Genomic DNA, 19,257 nt, shown 5'->3' with positions numbered 1-19,257 from the left:
GTTTCAATATTGACGTAAATTCTGTATTTTAAGATAACTCCTCAAACCTTCCGTTGTATCAAGAATTGACAGGAAAAATATTGATAGTAAAGTAGGAATCACTTTATGTACTTAGAAATGAAGGGTCCTTAGCAAAAAAAAATTGTACTGTTAAATTGTAGCAGTGTGATAACAAAATAGAAAATGAGCTAGCAATCTGGACACAAGGATTATTTTTAAAAGAACATGAAAAAATTACAGGTAACTGCCTGATGTAAGTGTGTAGAGAGTGATGCTGCATAGATATTGTTGTTCATGCAATAAAGAAGAGTTGAAATGTGCAAGTGGGTAGTCTTATGATTTGAGACAGCACTTACTTGCGTACAAGTTCATTGAACATTTATTTTTAATTTCACAGATGATACTGTGTTGAATATCAACTGAAAATCCTGTGAAGTTTTTTTTTTTCCCCAGTGCTCTGAACCTGATAACTTGTGTGAAGGACTCAGAGCTCCTGTGTATACTGAATTACACCACATATTATGTGGTCTTAGGGTTTTTTAAGCTTAAGTCAGTTGAGGTAATATGACTTGGAACCAGCTCATTGGATACACTTGCTTACCCTTATTTGCTATTAATAAAAGTCTGCTTTGAATTAAATAATACCAAACCTGCACTTATTGGGTGCATTTCCAATCTGATACTTGATCTGGCAAATGTGTATGTACTAACTTTAAATTATGAGTGTATATTTGTTTTTACTAAAGTCTCTTATCCCTGGTTTTGTTACTTTTTATTACTGAGTTCATGGTAGCTTATACTTCCTTGGTAGCCTCTTGAATAATCTTTGAGAGAAATGGAAAAGTCAAGTAACTTGTGTAGCACTTCAGCACAATGGAACTTACAGTCATGATGTTGGCACTCAGATTTAGGACTACTTAATGTTCTAATTTGGGTATTCATGCTCTAGAACTGGGAAATCAAGTTGAGACCTTTAAGACAGACGTTTCCTGTTAGAAATATTGCCGGCAATGAAACATACCCTAGTGCATGAGAGCCTTTCATGAAAGATATTGGGAAAAAACGAGTGTAAGTATTGTGACAGCTGGAGATCACTGCAAAAAAGTGTCTGAAATGCCACAAAGGAGAATATTTTCCTTTCTGTATACAACTTGGATGGTGCTCATTTATTTTAGCCCTTAAAGTTACTGTCCAAGTTCTAGTCTATTGCTGCAGAAGCCTGTAAGTCAGTTACTGTGCTGAAACATAAGAGAGATTTATGGGAGCTGTCCTGAGAGCCTTTAGAAGCTTTAACCATTTAGCCAGAATTAGAATTATTGACATTAGCTAAAATTAAGAACAGGAAAACAAACTAAAGATGTAGTGAGAGAAGAGAACTCTGAAATCTGATGTGTGCATGCTGGAGATAAACCTGTTCTATTTTTGGATAAATAGGGGAAGAAGAACTCAGGAAAGATGAGATAATGGGCAAGTAAAAAGATTGTTAAAATATAAAAATGGGAAAGATGTAGTTTAGCATGAGATTGAAATCTTAAGGTTATCTGTCTTAAGAAATTCTGTCTCTTGAGGCACTTAAGGCTGGATGAGAACCCAGGTATCTTCCTGCAAATTATACTTCTTCAAGGAAGTTAATGGACATCTGAACCAGTTTTATCTATTCCAGGCATGATTTTTGTGAATGAGTTATTCTGTGAGTGTTAGCTACATCCTTTACAGGAAGTCATCAGTGTGTGAAAAGTGAGGGAGTTTTTGTCTTAGTCTTTCTTAACTTAGCTTGCTACATGTAATCCACACATGTAAATGCAATCTTACACTTGTAAACCAACTAGTTTGGGCCATATGTAGGCAGAGAAGCAGCACAGTGCTCTTTTAGATGACTCTTGTTGGTTAATGTGTGAAACAGGATTGCATTTTCAGTAGTGGAAATGAAACAAGCCTGTTATTTGTAAATATGCCACATACGTATAGAAATTAATTGTGACTGTTCTGATTGTTTTGCATTATGTTTCTAACTATATTTTTCCCTTAAAGGAAAAGAGAAAGAACAGAAAAATAATATTTTTTTCTGTTTTCATTTAAAACAAACAAACAAAAAGGTAGTAATAATGGTACGTTTTTCTTCTTAGTAACATCTCCTATACTTTTCCTACTGAGGTAAAGTTATACATTTGAAAATAAACAGTGACTGTTTCCTATACAATTACAGTTGATACAACAGAGATAGGATAATTGTATTTATATACCACTGTTTTTCAGATACTTTTACTTCCTGAATCAAGCTTGAATCATGCTTGACAGCACTGCATATTTTAGCCTCTTCCCCTTGCGCATAGACCCTAGATAATTAGCTTTGGAGCAGATTATGTGTCTCTGTCCACTTATGTCTTCATTCTTACATGGCAGTTTTGAATTGTGTTTCCTGGTGAAAGTTTGTAAATGTAGTGCAATTCTGTTGTCTGTTAAGGTAAGACTGGAGCACCACGTTAAATGTTAGTAAGAAAGTGGACACTTGAATTCATGATTCTCAGGGGACAGGAGGGTAGGAAGGAATATGCCAATAACTAAAACAAGTTCTAGCTCTTCTCTTAGATCCTTGCTCATGTCAGCTGTCTATTGCTCCCGTGTAGCCAGTCATACTACAGAATTCTGTTTTGTGTACAGTCAACTCTATGATTTGTTGTGAAACTCGAGTTTCTAAGTATCTGCATGACAGTGATGTTCATTTTTTCCTTACCCACATCTTTTTAAATAGTGTCTTTTTATACTAACTTGACAGGATAAAGGTGTAAAGTAAATTTTGTAGACTTTGGTATAATTTTGGAAGTTTTAGAACCACAGTGACTGAAGGGAAAAAGTTCAGCTTTCACAGAGGAAGATTAGGAAAAGTCTTGGAGATCAATGTTTGTATTAGGTGAAGGTGATTCTTGTTGTTGAACATAGGTATTCTAGTTCCTAGGTTGTCCATGCATATTCAGTTGGTAGATAGAGATATCCTCTTAAATGTGTTGACCTATTGATAAAATATGGCTTTGTTTACATTTGTTTTAAAATTAAACCTTAGGAACTATAGTCTTGCAAGATTCACTTCTTATCCTAACATAGGTTGAATCTCTGCTACATTTTTGCTTCCATTACTCTTCCAGTTCCTTTCTATCTGCCAGCAGCAAGCTCTGCTTTGCATTCCAGATTCCATGACACATGAGAAAGTTTAAAAAAAAAAAACCTCAAAAAAAGTGGAGACATGCACCAAAGACATGCACACAGACTTTTAAAGTTATATGTTATTTGTACGAAGTTACACCATTATATAAATATTTAGTTACAGAGGTATGGCTTAGCAGTAGTTCTGTAAAGATGGCTTACATTTGGAAATTAGAATTTAATTTTTTGGTAACTTTGTCCTTAAAAGTACCACAGTGCAGGCTGAGTTCCCTGTCTAGAAGGATTGTATCTCCCTGTGCAAATTATTTCATAGAATTCTAAACTTACAGTTGTGATACTGTTCAATTGTCATAGGAGGCACCGAAGACAACTAGTAGGGGACCATGTCACAGGGATATAGTTTGTGCTAAATATTTACAGAAGTTGGAGGGGAGACTGGGGAAGTACTTGAAGGAGGGATATTTTGGCACCTAGTAAACGGACAGAACCTGGCTCAAGGAATAACTTGTGATAGAATCACAGAATATCCTGATATGGAAGGAACCCGCAAGGATCAATGAGTCCAACTCCTGGACATGTGCAGGACATCCCCAAGAGTTACACCATGTGCCTGAGAGCATTGTCCAAATGCTTCTTGAACTCTGTCAGGACTGGGGCCATGACCACGTCCCTGGGGAGCCTGTTCCAGTGCCCAACATGCTTGGAGACCAATTGACTATTCATAGCCTCTATACCTTTTAGGTCTCTATATGTATTTGGTGCTTTATTTAAAAGTTTATAGAGTGTGACAGTCACTAAATGGGCTACTTTCAGCAACCAAGACAAGATCTGTCCATCTCCCCAGGCTAGATCCCTGGACTAAATGGACTTTTGATTAGATCCAGTATTGCTGTTTCTGTACAACATGAGCAACAGTAACTATGGAAATTTTAGTGAGGAGGTCTGAATAGCAGCAATATAGGATCTAGGTAACCTAGGTCACAAAAGCTAATGCTGAAAATTCTGTTCCTGTTGATCCTTTTTGGGGAAAATGGGCATATAATTGCTAAGGAGTTTTCCTAGGTGCTCTGGGTGAATGTGTCTCCTGTTCCTCAGCATGGGTTTAGTTTTTTCCTCTGGTACTTGCCTCTAATACAGAGTTTGTCAAGTGACCATTTAGAAAATCAGACCTGTCATCTAGTTTCACAATTGCTCACAAAACCTAATTACTCACAAAGGATTTACAGAAGGCAGGATTTTCAATTTTTGAACTGCCTTTTCTGTATGTAAGGATGGCAGCAGAAACATGTGAGCAGTTTGTTGTCCAAGGAAGAAAGCTACGTTATTAATGCCAAAAGTTTCTAGAGATAAAAGCTCTGCTTTTGCAGTCATTTATGGCACTTGACAAGGAAGGCTTGCTGTTGTGAGAGCCAGGTGAGCAGATCTGTCCTGTTCCACAGCAGTACATTTTATTTAGAAAGAGAATCTTGCCCAGGTTTGTCTCAAGTAGCAAGCTAGTACTCATCAGATCTCTGAATCTCATAGGTAGCGTTATTCCACCAGATGGATGAAGTGATCAGTTCCTGGTAGCCTTCTTCAAAGGCATTTTGTTCTTACTTGCTACAAAGGAACATGCTGGACCAGTACAGACTTCAGTGTTCAGCAGGACTGACACCCCATGGCTGGTTTTGTTCCCTAAAGTCAAAGGAGGTTTTTCTGGCTTTGCAGTTCACAAAGAATTTCTTGCTGAGTTTTTCCAAGGGCTGTGTGTCTTAGCAGCACTCTGAGGAGAATGGTAGTGAGAAGGTCTGCCTGCACTATGCTAGTGTGTTGGCTCAGCAGTAAAGGAGTGGGTTTGGTTCTTCATTGGCTTCTACACATGGATGATGGGGGGCATGTGTCTGTGCTCCTGTGCCCCAGTTTTATATAAAAACACCTCACCGATGAGCTGGCTGGTCTTTGGGTATGGTAACAAAATGCAGTGTTCTTTGCACTGGAGCTTTCATTTCTCCATTAAGGTCTTTTTGTACAGTGAATATGTTAGGTTTAAGAATTATTTACAGTATTGTCACTCTTTTCTTGCCTGTTCTGTTCACTAGCCTCTGATAAAAGCTGAGGTACTCATTACTTCTAGGCAACATTTAAAGCTTATGAGCATTAGAGGTGGTAATTCTGGGTTCACTGTTTTTCCTTACTTGAAAATCTGCAGCTCTAATGATGAAGTAGTGAAGTTGTTAGAGAAGGGCTTTGTTTTCTGAGCCAAAATGAAAGTTTAAATTAGAAATGTAGTTTGCAAGGGATCTTCAAAGACCACAGTAAGAAATTCCTGTCCTGGTTATGCCTTGGGATATTAGTGGAATGCAATTGAATTATTTTTTTACTCATTTTGACATTTCTCCAAGAACATCTTTTGAGATTAAGCAAACAAATCTATCCTCCCCACCTCTCCTCCCAGCTTTAGAGTGAATTCTTCAGCAGGAGCATGACTTTGGGACAAAGTTACAATCAAGAGCAAATGTAGTTTAAAGACTGATATTGTAGACATTTATCAGATAGATGCATATATTTGGGTATATCTGAATATTGTGTGTGAAATAATGATGTTTGTGTATACTTAGTGTATCTTACATTACACAGAATAATCTGTTAGTCCAAGCCTAACAGCCAGATGGCTTCTGCTGTTGTATTACTGTATTACACTGGGGAAGAGTAGAAGAACTTGAAATACAATGGCTTGATGCTACAGCAGGTTTTGTTCTGATTTCTTTTACATCCTTAACATGTGTAGTAAATCTTTTGTTGTATAATTTGTGGGTTGTATTTAAATCTAAACTACAGGGAAGATCTTCCTGTATCTAATTTAGATATTTTTAAAAGTCCATGCCAATGTGAGTATAAAAATGCAAAACCCATGTATTTGTAAAGCACCTGGCTGATAAGATGAAATAAATATAATTTTTTAAAATAGTTTTCAGTCTAAGCAAAATACGGGTGAATGATATATAGTGAATATATGGGTGAATGATCATATAGAGATGGGAATGAGGGGTTTAAGAACTGTATAGGAATGAAAGGTAGTTTCTTGAAAGCTGCTGATGGGAACCACTCCTCAGGTTCTGTGTTCAGACATCAGCTGTGGACTCCACAACATCATCATGTTCCTTTGACCATTTTCTAGAAATAGTTTTTCCTCTGTGTGCCTTTCTTCTTTTAGAGGCATTGCACTGCTGTTCATAGCACTGTTTCTTTGTGGCTGCTCATGGTGTTTTCTTGCCTTTGCTTTGTCATTGCTTGTTTGCCTGCCTTGTTCTTCAGGTTTGCATTTTTGTCTGCTTAAGCCTTGAATGCTTCACCAAAAGTTAGAGTATGAGGTTAGAGGGAAATGAGGTTTGTCATTTTTTTTTTTTAATTGTTTGTGAAAGACAGGAACATTTCAGGATCTCCTCAGTGTTAGTTTGTTGCTGCTGCTGTGTCTTAATCAGTAGATGAGCTTTCCTCTGAGAGGCGGAATTATTCTGTGTGTCTTTTTCCTGGTGCTCATGCTGGTTTCATTCTGGCAGGCTTGATTTATTGCTGGTTTTATACTAGAATGCTATAGGAAAATTATATGTCAAAAGCATATTGAAAGAATGCAGATAAGTTTGAAAATTGAAGTCCAAATCCTAAATAAAAATAATAGAAATGTTTCCTGTTCCTTGGTTTCCCACCCAGCACTTCTTCGCCCTTAATCCCAGAAATGAGCTTGAAACTCTTCTGTTTCATGTACTGTTATATATGTAAAATGTTAAAATTTTTTTTAGATCAATTTCAGCTGGAGCAAACAAGAGCCCGCCATCAACTCCTTCCTTCTATATTTCAGGCCCACTCCCCGATGGATGGGAACAAGCTATGACCCAGGATGGAGAAATTTACTACATAAACCATAAGAACAAGACCACATCTTGGCTAGACCCAAGGCTTGACCCACGCTTTGGTAAAAGTTCATCTCGATTCAGAATTCTTGATTTGCTTCAGTTCACTCAGCTTTAATTTTGCAGGCATATTTTGAAAACCTTTCATAGTACAATTAAAATATATTTTGAGTTATAGAGGCCTTATTTAAATTATTATTATTTTTTAAGACAAAATCTATTAGCTTATATCCTTCAGGACTGTATGTTACCCAAGTTTCTAATGCTACGGGTTGGTATTTTGCCATATGATCCATACAGTTCCCCGAAGTGCTTGCATTCAGAAATTACTTATTGAGACAGTTTCACTCAAGCTCACTTGTCCCTTTAAATGATCAAAACTTTACTGCAGAAGAATCTTTTAATTCCTAAACAAATATTTACTTTCCTTTGGGCTATTTTAAGAGGGCATTGTCAAATAATAGTTCATGCTGTTTAAATACACTTGAAACATATACCAGCTTATAATTCCAGCTTGTCACAGTGATTATCATGACAAAACTTTCTGTTTTAAACAATATGATGAGGAATTACTAGTTTTGTTGCTCCTACATTAATAACCTTTTTTTGGGGTAAAGATTATGTAATATTGGAAATAGAAATAGTAACTTAACAATCACAAAGTCTAGATGGAGAAATTCAACAAAAAAGAACTTTTATATAATTTTTTCACTAATGTGTCTGATCTGTATAAAGAGCAGAACTGTAAACTCTTCTATAAAATATTGGCACTGATGACTATGAATAGAAGTCACATACAATGTGAAGACTTTAACTACTTTCATAGATTGTCCAAGTAATATATTTATTATGGCATTACAATTTCTGTTTTTTTGTAAAGCTATGACCTGTGTGTGTCAACCTTATTAGCTTGCCCTTGATTTGTTTTCCCAATAACTTACTATTTTCAACTCCTTTGGATTATACTTATTTTTCCAAAGCCATGGAAAAACAGTAGGAGTGAAAAAAAAGAAAAGAAGAGATCATTGTGGTTTTCAGTTTTTACTCTTGGACTCAATGCAGCTAAATGAAAACAGTGTGCAGATCGCTGAGTAGGTCAGGCTGAGGGGATGCAAAACCTTTGAAGCTTTACAGGGGTTGACCTAACAACAACTGTGGGCCCCTTTTGGGAGAGGCATTAACTCCATGAATGCCATATAAATACAGAGCTGCAAAACTCAACAGTCACTGTTCTGCTTTGTTTTCTGAAATGTCTGTTAGAAATTCTGCATTTTTGGTTTGTAGGCTTGAGTGCTTACTTAAAACATCCATTTACTCCTACGGAACACAGATTGTCACACTTTGTTTATAAACTGCTCACCAGTTTGTAGACAGGTTGAACCACTATGCAACTTGAGCCCAAATGTGGGGTGTCAGCTTTGGCAAATGTCCACGCTGGCTTTAACACCAGCCAGAGCTACAGACCTGTTTGCATGTTGCAAGAGGAGTGTGTGGGTAATTTGCAACTTCACAATTATTTAGTATGTGAATAAGGCTGAAAAGGAAGCAGTCATTTTGAAAATCAGTGTTGCCTTTTGCAATTGCATTTACTCAGATAATCTTGCAGCATATCTGTTTTTCCCTACATGCATTACTTTATAGTTTCCAAAGATGAGCTGGAATTAAAAAGGGGTGTGGAAAACGCCTTAATGGACAGAGGTTGTGAGTGACATGAATCTTACTTTTCACAACTATTTTGTATTCCCGTAAATAGAGTGGTCCAACTCTAAGGGCAAAAGCTGCTTGACTTGTGCATACTGAAACTCCATCAAATGTTAAGGCTTTGCAGTTAAACTGAAAGAAGTTAGAAATGTCCAAAAGACTGATTAAGGGTTTCTTGCTGCATAGCTTCCCTTTTTGGGCCCACTGTGTATGTGTATCCCAGACAGACTTGAGTACATGCCAAAGCTCTTTATTTTGTGGTCGGACTTTTAATCTGTTCCAGACCTTTTCAGTCAAAGAGCTCAAGTGTAACTGAAAGGGGCAGGAAAGGAAAAAAAGTATGTGGGCTCTTCTGATCTAGAGTGACGGTAAATAGAGACAAGCTGCTAGCTGCTGTTGAGCTTGAAGGAGTTTTCCTTGAAAACCTACATTTTCATTGTATTGTGGTTTATGTTTTTATCATTTGAGCCAAGAAAATTCTATTCCTGTTGCTTTCTTACTTGTGACCTCCTTAAGTCACTGCAGTCAAGAAGAAAAAAAAAAATCTGTTTGACAGAGTTAAATTACTGAGCCTTGCATTTATTTACCATGTGGAGATCCTCGACAAATATGTGCTGTGACCCTAAATAGCATGTGAATGACTCAGAAGTTTACCTTTCCATGCTTAATATAGGTTGAAATTTCTGTTGATATTTTTCCCCTGAGGATGACCATACCCTTTTCTATCACTGTGCTTTAATAAAAGGGCTTGGTTTTAAATACTTTTGACTACTAATACGTCCAGAAGCAAAATGAATTCATCTTTGTCTTGTTGAAGCTTTTGTTTATTACAGTGATGCTAATGGGATTGAAAATGAAGGAGGAATTAATTTCTCCCTCTGCCACTTTCACCAATCTTAAGAACCATTGAAGAAAACAAAGCTATTGAATGGTATGTGCAAACATACTCCTCTGTTCCAGTATTCAGAAGCAGAAGGTATGAAGAGTCTTGCCCTTATTACTTCTGAATTCCCAGCTTCCAGGGAGACAGCCTTTATGTCTCTGTATGTTCCTCATCAGATGGAAGCTTTGCATTCAACTTTATTTTCTCTACTAGGTGTGAATACAGCTCTTTTTTTAAATAGTGCTTGGAATTTTCCATTATTGTGGCTAGAAAAGAGAGAGGGGAAAGAGAATCAGTTGGAAAAAAATATTTTAGGTGGGTTGACTTGGTATGGGGCATTTTGGTATAACATTCATGCTTTTAAAAATAAAAGAATGTAGTCAGTATGTATTCCTTCTTGGAGCAGGCTTTTATAAATAATGTATCAGAAAAGAGCCTCTATCAGAATAGCTGCAGGGGAGGTTGTGTCTAAAACCTGAGTGCTCAAAGTTGAAGGTAAGAACTTCGTTCCAAGACTCAAGTCTAACATCTTTGAAATGGGTTAGAGGTCTTTGGCTACACCACTGAAGTGTCAGTAAAGTCCTGTGGCTTTAGACTTTTATGCTCCAAGTCTACAAATACGACTTTAAAACAGTTTTGTGTTAGGGCAATTCACAGACTTTTATATCTAGCAAAGAACGAAGTATGAATAGAGGGTCTTCTTATGCCAAGCACAGGCAGTCATAAAAGATGACTTGGGATCAAAGGAGTTGGGATGGGAGGGGTTTGGTCCTTAGGCCTGTGTCAGCAGGATTCTTGTCTAGTGAAGCATCTGGCAAAAACATGCTGTCCTACCTTCTCAGTGCCTTTGCAGGCCTCATAGTAAGATGCTTCAAATTGCCTTGGTTTTGGTTTGTTTGGTTGTTTTTTTTTACTTAGAAGAGGTTTGTTTTTTTTCTTTGAGGGAATTGGACTGTCAGGTTGAACTTGTCTTTTCTGCTGTTTTTCATTGGTCATTCGACACAGATCCTACTGGTTTTTTAAGCCTTTCAGATAACGTAATGCACTTTCTTGATACTCAAAGAACATCTGGATAGGAAGCAGGGCAGCTCTATATTCTGAGTGGCTGGAGTTGGTGAAATATAAGAACATCTGCTTTTCCTAGAAAATCAAATTTCCTAGAACCAGTTGAAGTTTAAAATTGCTCAGCTTTTTTGCTGTAAGTTTCTAAAAATTGCCTTTTGTGTCCAATACCATTAAAGAGATTTTAATTCTTATTTGTTTGCCAATGATAGGACTTGGTTTTGAAATGCAACCTTAAATAATTTGCCCTTTAAGGGTGCTTAATATATTAAATTCAAGTATTAAGTTGAAGTGGGAAAATATTGGAAACTGGCAGTTGATTTCCAAGTCTCTGCTGGTTTAAGTTTGGTGTGGAAACCTTCCTACTCCAGTAGAATAGTCAGAGAAATGTCTGTAGTGATTTGAGTAAAACAAGATACTGTTTCAGTTTCTTTGTTATTTTATTCTAAACTTGGATTTTAAAGGCTTGTAGCTAGTGGTCATACCAGTGTTGCACACTCCCAGTCTCTTTCCTTCTGGTTTTTCAATTGTTGGAGCTGCGATAATGGGGTATGAAGAAAAATATGTGACCTCAGGTTGAAATCACTACCGCAACTTTATCACTCCCATGACTTTATCACTCCCACTTAGAGATAAAGTTAATAATGTTCTTTGAAGTGCCGAATTAATTTCGGATGAGGGGGAAGGTAAGGCAAAACACTGTTTAATATCATTATGGTGAGTGCCATAGGGGCTCTGTGCACAGTAGCTGCTTGACTACATAATTAGGAAATGAAATAAAATGGATGATGACAGTATGATTATAGAGAATGCACATCAGGTTTTTATGCTTCCTTTTTTTTTTTTTTGTAGTATAAAAACATTGCACCTTTGAAAAAGTGAAATGAGCTTGTTCAGAAACACTTTAGTAAAATGTATATTCAATTAAAACATCTTTGTCATTTCTGTTTAAAGAAAAAGCAAACAAACACACAACAAGCTTGAAATTCAATTAAAAGCTTAAGCTTCACAGCATCTGCTAATTTGTAAGTATCAGAAATTAAAAGGAGGTATTCCATAGTGTTGCTTTCTTATTCCTTACCTGTCTAGCACTTTGTTTAATATATGTCCCTTCAATTTAGTTTGTAGGAGCCTTTCAAGATGCAGATTTTTGGACAAGATAGAACTGGAACTCTAGATAGGAAAATAGGGGCTTGGCCTCTGTCTAGTTTAATAAAAAAAAAAAAAAAGCCCAGACCTTATGTCTGATTGTAGTAGCATTTTGGATTTCTTAAGTTCCAGACCTGCCTTCAGTTTTTTGCACAAAAAGCAGAGCATGAGCCACAAGTGGTTTTGATCTGCAAATGCAATGGCATATCCTCTTTACATACTCTGTAAAACAAAAGAGGATTTGACTCATCTGAAAGAGTCTAGTGCTATTAGATTTTTCACTTCCTTGTCTGGTTTTCTGGAAGAACAGTTTCAGGAGATCACTTAGGATGCAGTAAAGACTTCTGTATTTGATATGTGTGTCAGAGATGTGTACAGATGAAGCAGCATCAGTTTTCAGTGAACCACTGACTTCTGTCAAAGCCTGCTGCAAATCTGCAGCAACAGATAAAATTTCACTGGTAAGAGTCTTTTTGTAAAAGGCAGGTGCTGCCTTATGGTAATGATGATAAATAATTGTTTGTTGTGTATGATTATATCAGAAAGTCTTGGTTTGTTTGAAAGGTTGTATTTATACCTCTTAACTGAACTCAGTTAGTGAAGAAATCACTAAATCTCTCCACAAGTATTGTGTCAGGATGCAGTTACTTACTTTTGGTAGAATATTTCTAGACTATTAAAAAGAGAAACCCACACTTTCCTTAAGAATTTATCAGGATAGTAAGCTTATGTAAGTTTATGCATGGTTTGGGGTTTGTTTTGTTTTCAGAGTAATTTAATCCTGTTTGAGAAACGAGATTTATTGCTAATGATGTCTGGGTGCCAGTAAAAATCGTGCATGCTTGCAGTGTTGTGCTGAGCAGCTGTGATAGTGAAAGGAAACTGCACTCCAAACAGGGACATTTTTTCCACCATATCCTTCTAATACAGCACTTTGCACTTTCCTGTTAATGAGCATACTGTGTTAAAAGTTGAAGGTGGATGGTTTTGAACACGATTCATTATCTGCAATCTAAATATATATACACACAGTAATTATATAGTCTATATCTAATCATATATGATCTTAAATTCAAAGACGTCAGGTTTTTTGTCTTTGAATTCAATCATGTTGAAACATGATGGTAGTTTCTTATATATAGACATGTTTCTTGACAGTATACTGTTGATTTTTTTTACAGTAGGTTTTACTGGATTTTGGAATTTCTGTTTAATCATTTCTAATGGGCTTATGACAGAAATTTAAAAAGAAAGATGAAAATGTGCAGATTCATATATACAGGGTTTGTCCCACTCAAACAAATTAAAGGAAACCTACATTTAAAAAGTTATCACATTATTTTTATAAGAAATTGTGAATAAGCTCGTCTTTTCATTAGTTAACCCAGGAAGTATTATGTGGTTAAATAGTGAAACTGTTCACAGCTAATAGCCTTATGTAGACTCTTCGCTGATTAAACTTTGGTCTAACATGTGGACTAGCTTTCATTAAATACATTTTGCCAGAGAGTCAGTGGACAGACATATGGGGCTTTGGTGAGCTCAGATTCCTGCACTTACTGTAATCTTCAGTGTTGCATACATAGAATTTAAACTTAAAATTTAGAAAAAGTTCATATTTCTTCTTGTAATCTGTCCAATGCTGTGTGTCTTATATAGTTCTGTAGTACTAATACTTACAGAGTCAGTTGCATCCTGTAAGTCAAGTAATTTAAAACTTGTTTAGCCTTCCAAAATTAAAATTGATTTATTTTTAAAAAGTGAAAAAGTGTTGTGTAAAGAGTTTAAAGAGTGTTTTAGTAAGATCCCATTATTTAAAGAGTTTTGTTTTATATGTGTGCACTAAGCAGAAGTTCCTAAAAGCTACTTATTTAACTTGCTTTACTGCTGAATATAATTTATATTTGCTTTTCTGTCTAGCCAGAATATTTCAGTTCTTCTGAAACTGGCATACATTGAGTGAAAGTGCTTTATAAAATCTGCTGTTTACTGCTATGAGAGGAAAAGAACTGACACAGCATTTTACTCTGGTTTACTTACCAGTGGTTCAAGAGTCTGGCTGTACATGCTGTAGTCTTAACAGTGCTTCTGTCAGTCCAGCTGTTGCACATCTACATTTGACGATACAGGAAGTCTTCAAAAACAATGGCAGATTTATCAAAGAAGAAGAAACTTAATTGATATTGTTTCAAACAGCAGGTGCGGTTGTGGTAGTGAAACAAAAATTAAAATACTGATTCAATTCAAATGAAACTAGTTGATAAATGCAGAGTAAGTAGTTTGGACATGATTATGTAATAGTTTTTTCATTGAATATATCTTGCTTTAACCAAAAGTTCAGCTCAAGAGTCTTTGAATATGTCTGTTTGCTAAGACACTAAGATTTGTTTGTACACTTAATGCAGCAAAATGATCCCAGAGAACAGTCTGTTTGTGGTTTCCCCCGTACTTTAAGATCCAGGGCTGTCAGATTAACCAGAGACTAAAAGCAATGGAATATTTTATTGTGCTATTTTTTAGGTTGTTTTGTAACACCAGCATTATAAAACTGTGATTGGGATTTCCTTAGGGTAACGTAGCAATATATGATAAAGTGCAATCCAGAAACATGACTTACATTCTGATTAAACAACAAATTGTTGTACCAAACCTTTCTTAAAAAGCCCCTTGGAATGTATTTTTATTACTTCTGAGACTCTTTTAAATCCTGCTGGTATTTTTGTTTTTCTTCACAGCACTTTTAAATGTAATCAAAGAGGATTTTTGCTTTTGTTGAAGCGTTGCAAACTAGCACCAGGTAAAAACCTGACTATATCCAAAAATGATGTACAATAGCTGTCTAGTTTCAAAGTGAAGCTGAAGGGCACAAGTTTGGTTTTTTTTAGTTCCCCCAATGAAAACATTGATTCTTATTAGTAAGGACAGTCAGCTATAGTATGCTCACATCCTGATCTTTTTTCTCGTTGTTTGTTCAACTAAATAATGTCTTCAAATTTGCACATTAAAATTAGGTTTACCTTTGAAGGGTGAAATTATACGTAAGAAAGAAACAACATCAAACATTCAGCTGTGTCTACTAATCATTAAGGGTGCAGTCTTTGCATGTAATTCTGCATAGGGGAGAGGTGCTGTGTTACTGCAAACTGTCACTGCCCTGGGACTTTGGATTTTCAGCTGACAGAGGATCTTGAGAGAGAAATTAGCCTCTTAAGTATGAGTTGCTAAAAATTTGTTGGCTTTTTCTTTCTAGCATCAATGCCTGGTAATTGTTTCTCTCTCGATTTTGTTTTTTGGGTTTTGGTTGTTCTTTTTTTTTTCGTGAATGTAGACAACAGTCTAAACCTTTTTCAGGAATTGTCAGGTATTTTCTGGTACAGTACAGAAGAGACATTTCTGCTGTTGACAGTAGAACATTTAATGAGTCGCATTTGAAGTCCAGTAATTTTGTCACAACTGTATTGCAGCAATTGCAATTGACTGCAGATTGTGAAGCCATATTTTAGGACAAGATCTTTTTTATTGTCTTAAGTTGCCCGTGTTTTTTAACTTGTCTGCCCCTCCTCCTCCCTCAAATCCCCCCTCTTCTAGAAACAAAGACTTGTTTGTTCCTGCTCTGCCTGTGAGGTCTTTGCAGCCTCTGCTGTGTGGGTGCAGAGCCCCTTATTTAAATGCTTTCCATAGCCATGGAAGGTAAGGAGCAGGATGCATTAGAAACTGGTAAGTCCTAGCTGATAGATAAAATGAAGCTCTTCGCCTTTGAATCTGAAGTACTTGAAAAGAGCTGTGCATGATCATTACAGTGATGTGCTGATCATTACAAATGCATGAGGTATAGAAAAAAAGTAAAATCTTCTATCTGATAAGCATCTTCTTTAGAGTGCAGATTTCTGCCGTCATGTCCTGGTAAGTAATGGGGAATAGGAATGTAAAAAGAATAAAAAAAAAACTTCACCCACAAAACAAGCAAGAAAAAAAATCAACCCCAAAGCAACAACAAAAAACTTTAAAACCCTCTGTTTTTTCCTGTCACTTGAAACAAGATGTGTTTCCCTCCCTATTTTCACTAAATACTGTGTTAGAAATTATAGATAATTACATTCTTATTTGAGTTTCCCTTAAAGATAACACACTTGTTTAATCACCAAGGTGTATGGAAATCATCAATACTATTTTTGTGGTTTTTTCACTGGTTCTTCATTTGGATGTATTAAGACAGTAAAATTCAGTTAGCAGCATCTTCTAATATCCTAACTTAGCTTAATTTCATGGTTCAAAAGAATTTGCTCATATAAAAACATCTCTATGATCTGTTCTATGGACAGTTAAAAATCTTATTATTTGAAGTCTTTTGCATTTTCTTTCTTGAAATAATAAAATGTTCAGAAACATCCTTTTAATTTTATCCAAAATTTTTGAATAATAATAATTATAATTTAGAAACTGGAATTTTAGATTCAGTTTCCAAATAGTTACCAAATCATATCATTATCTCCTAATATTTATTGAAGAATTTTAAGTATACACCAAAGTCTCTGTATCTTGTGATACTCCTGCTTTAGATAGTCTTTTATTTAGAAATATGACTTTCAAAATTAACATTAGAGGACTTTTTGGGGATCTAGGATGAGGGAATAAAGTGAAAAATATCAGAGAAACATGATTTCTTTCTTAAAGTTAAAATTGCAAAGTCAGTAGATGAGAAGAATGGAGCAAACAGTGGTCAGAGAGAACAGAAATATGCAAGCAGCTGTCAGAAAGACACACATACATAAAGTAAAAAGAACAGAAAGTGGCAGAGCAGGAAATGCAAAGCTGCCTATTTGTGGAAAAGAGATACTTGTATGGTGCATGCAGGAAAAACAAATTCATAACTTGTTGAAGGAATGTTAGTGATACTGCACTGAGGTGTTTAACTAAGGTTAGACACTATTAAATTTTTATGAGGTTATCTGTAACATGACTTGCCTGTGAACTTCATTGAGGTAGGACACTGAAACCATGATTCATGGGAAAACTGGGGACTAGACTATAAATGGAGCCTTTTTAACCAGAAGAAAATTTACATTTTTCAGCTTTGGATACTTTAATTTTACAAGCTAGTTTGCGTTTAACTTAGATGTGCTCATTTTGGGTGATTGTAACTTTCTAATTTCTCTCCCTCTTGACTTTAAACTGTAATTGACCTTCCATCTTGTTTAATAGCAGGGTATGGATCCTGGAACTTCTAAGGGGTAGCATAGACTTTGGATAAGGTTGCAGAATTAACTAAGCAGAAGAAGGCTGTTTTCTGTTGTCCCCTACTAATCCCTTCATTTCTGCTTATAAGGTGAAAGAGAGTAAGATATATGGAGCAAAAGGCATGGTCCTGGTTCCAGATTTGGAGAGAAAGGAGATCTGTTCCCCATTCTAGCATTGTCATGTCTAGCTTGTCTAAAACTGTAAAAAAAAAAGCCTTGATATACAAAGGTTGTCTAATTGCTGTCAAGCTTCCAGCAGATATTGTCCATTGGAGCTCCTGGTGCTTGTAGTTAAATGTTTGCTATCCACGTCCTTACAGGACTGCTGTTAGAACTTCTGCTTACCAGTTTCTAGTGTCTCGGGGCCATTCTTCCTGTTGCTGGCCCAGAGACCACAGCTAGTGTGGCAAATCTGGTTAATTGGCTCACTCTGGTCACCTTCTGTCCTGAAGTTCAGTTCTGATGGTGAAGTGGTGCTAGATGTCTCATAACATCAACTGCTTGATTTTAGGCTTCAATCCAAAGGAATGTCATTTTCCCACTAATTTTTTTCATCCTGGGTCAGGATGAGACTTGTAGGTTAGAGCTGAATTTCAGCCCTAGTAGTCTCTGCTTGGTACTGGGATCCAGTTTCTATTCCTACTTCACAGGTTCACTTACCTTACAGGAAGTTTTATCATATTAGCAATCATATGTATGAAGCTCTTTAACAAGTAACTGCATGAAATACTATTGCAAATCACTTTAGGCTATTTGACAACATTTTATGTGTTTTGGACTCATGGAAATGACCGTTCTGCCCATTAGACTGTTAAGTCTGTGCTGGGTCAGTGGATTAGTTGAAAGGGTTGACTGCAGTTTGGTTTCTAACTAGTTTAGTATTATGTGATAAATATGCGTTGGCTTTCTTGGAACAGAAGAAGAGCACTACTGTACCTTAAATTGAACACTAAAAAGACAGTGCAGACTGTGAAGGGCTTTTCAGTGAAAAAATGGTACAGATCTTTTTTTTGTGAGAGAGTTCTCCTTTCTTATGGTAGTTAGAAATGTTAGTATTTCAGGATTCCTCTATAGGATGAAAACATCAGTTCAGACTAATTCTACAGATGTTTTTTTTTTTGCCCCACTTTACCCTGTCATCCTAAAAGAAGCTCTCTTTTTTTTTTTCTTGGTTTCTGTAAACCATAATCCCCCCCTTCCCAAAAAAAAAAAAAAAAAAAAAAAAAAAAAAAAAAATCCCTGCCATTCTCCCATCACTGCTTCAGCAAATACAATCTGCAGAGTACTGTGACTGTTAACAGATTCAGTCTGTTACAGAGAACAAGATGGAGAGCTAATTCTAAACTGAAAGCTCCTGGAAACAGTGTCCTTGTAATCCAGTCAGCCTTTCCCACCCTCTCTTTCATTCTAGGAGCTCTGTTGCCTGTGTTGACTTTAACCATATTGGTGTCATGTGAGGGAGAAATCAGGCCTGTCAAATAGGTGCATCCCAGTCATGTATTATTGTATAAAATAAAATTGTCTTAGGCCTTGCCTTTATAGGGGAAGAGGGGGATGTTCTCATTGTGCATTATGCTTACAAGGTTACATTTTGTCTTCTCCACTCCCCTGGAAAAATACAATGTATAGTTCTGAGGGGTAAAAGAAAATGAAGCACTAGCAAAATGTTTCCTATGTTGATGTCAGTATGGCTGTATAATTTATCTGCCATTTCTGTACCAACTCTAATTTTGCTTGTCAAGAAGCTCTAAATGAAACCTCTGACACTAAAATCTTGATGTGACAAGGATGTGAATGCTGGTTGCATGACCTTGCACCACAATGTGTAGCTTCTAATTGTTTTCAGTAAAAGTGAAATGATCCATTTTGTCATTCTGTGTGTTTTCAAGTTAAATGAACCTAAGATTTCACATGCATAAAACAAGTTATTTATTATTTGTGTCTGCAGTGCGAATAGTTTATTAGAAAGAAGATTCTCCTAATTCAACTTGAAATATTTTACTACCACTTTTGAATTTTTCACCAGTTAGCACATTAAACTGTTTTCAGCAGCTTTTAGAACAAGTATGTAGTCTTAACCATTAGACTGTTGCATTAATTTTACACACATCGATTGCTCACACATGAGCATACATTTCACACTTCAAACATCAGTGTAACTGCATGTTTCTTA

The 19,257-nt window shown here is 36.2% G+C and overlaps 1 protein-coding gene across 9 annotated transcripts in view; it reads left to right on the top strand.

Moving 5' to 3' along the window:
- YAP1 (Yes1 associated transcriptional regulator) overlaps positions 1 to 19,257 on the top strand; it is an 86,888-nt gene that overhangs the window by 49,919 nt on the left and 17,712 nt on the right. For 5 of the 9 annotated variants that reach the window (XM_086882010.1, XM_086882008.1, XM_086882011.1 and 2 more), the window contains exon 4: positions 7,001 to 7,114. The exons of the other annotated variants lie outside the window; for them this stretch is intronic. In XM_086882010.1, coding sequence (XP_086738136.1) covers positions 7,001 to 7,114 — 114 coding nt within the window. The remainder of the gene's footprint in view (positions 1 to 7,000; positions 7,115 to 19,257) is intronic. 9 annotated transcript variants of the gene reach the window in all.

The sequence above is a fragment of the Cyanistes caeruleus genome, chromosome 3 (assembly GCF_971803275.1).
Source record: "Cyanistes caeruleus chromosome 3, bCyaCae1.hap1.1, whole genome shotgun sequence".
In the NCBI taxonomy this organism is placed as follows: Eukaryota; Metazoa; Chordata; class Aves; order Passeriformes; family Paridae; genus Cyanistes; species Cyanistes caeruleus.
This window is presented reverse-complemented; position numbering and strand designations above follow the sequence as displayed.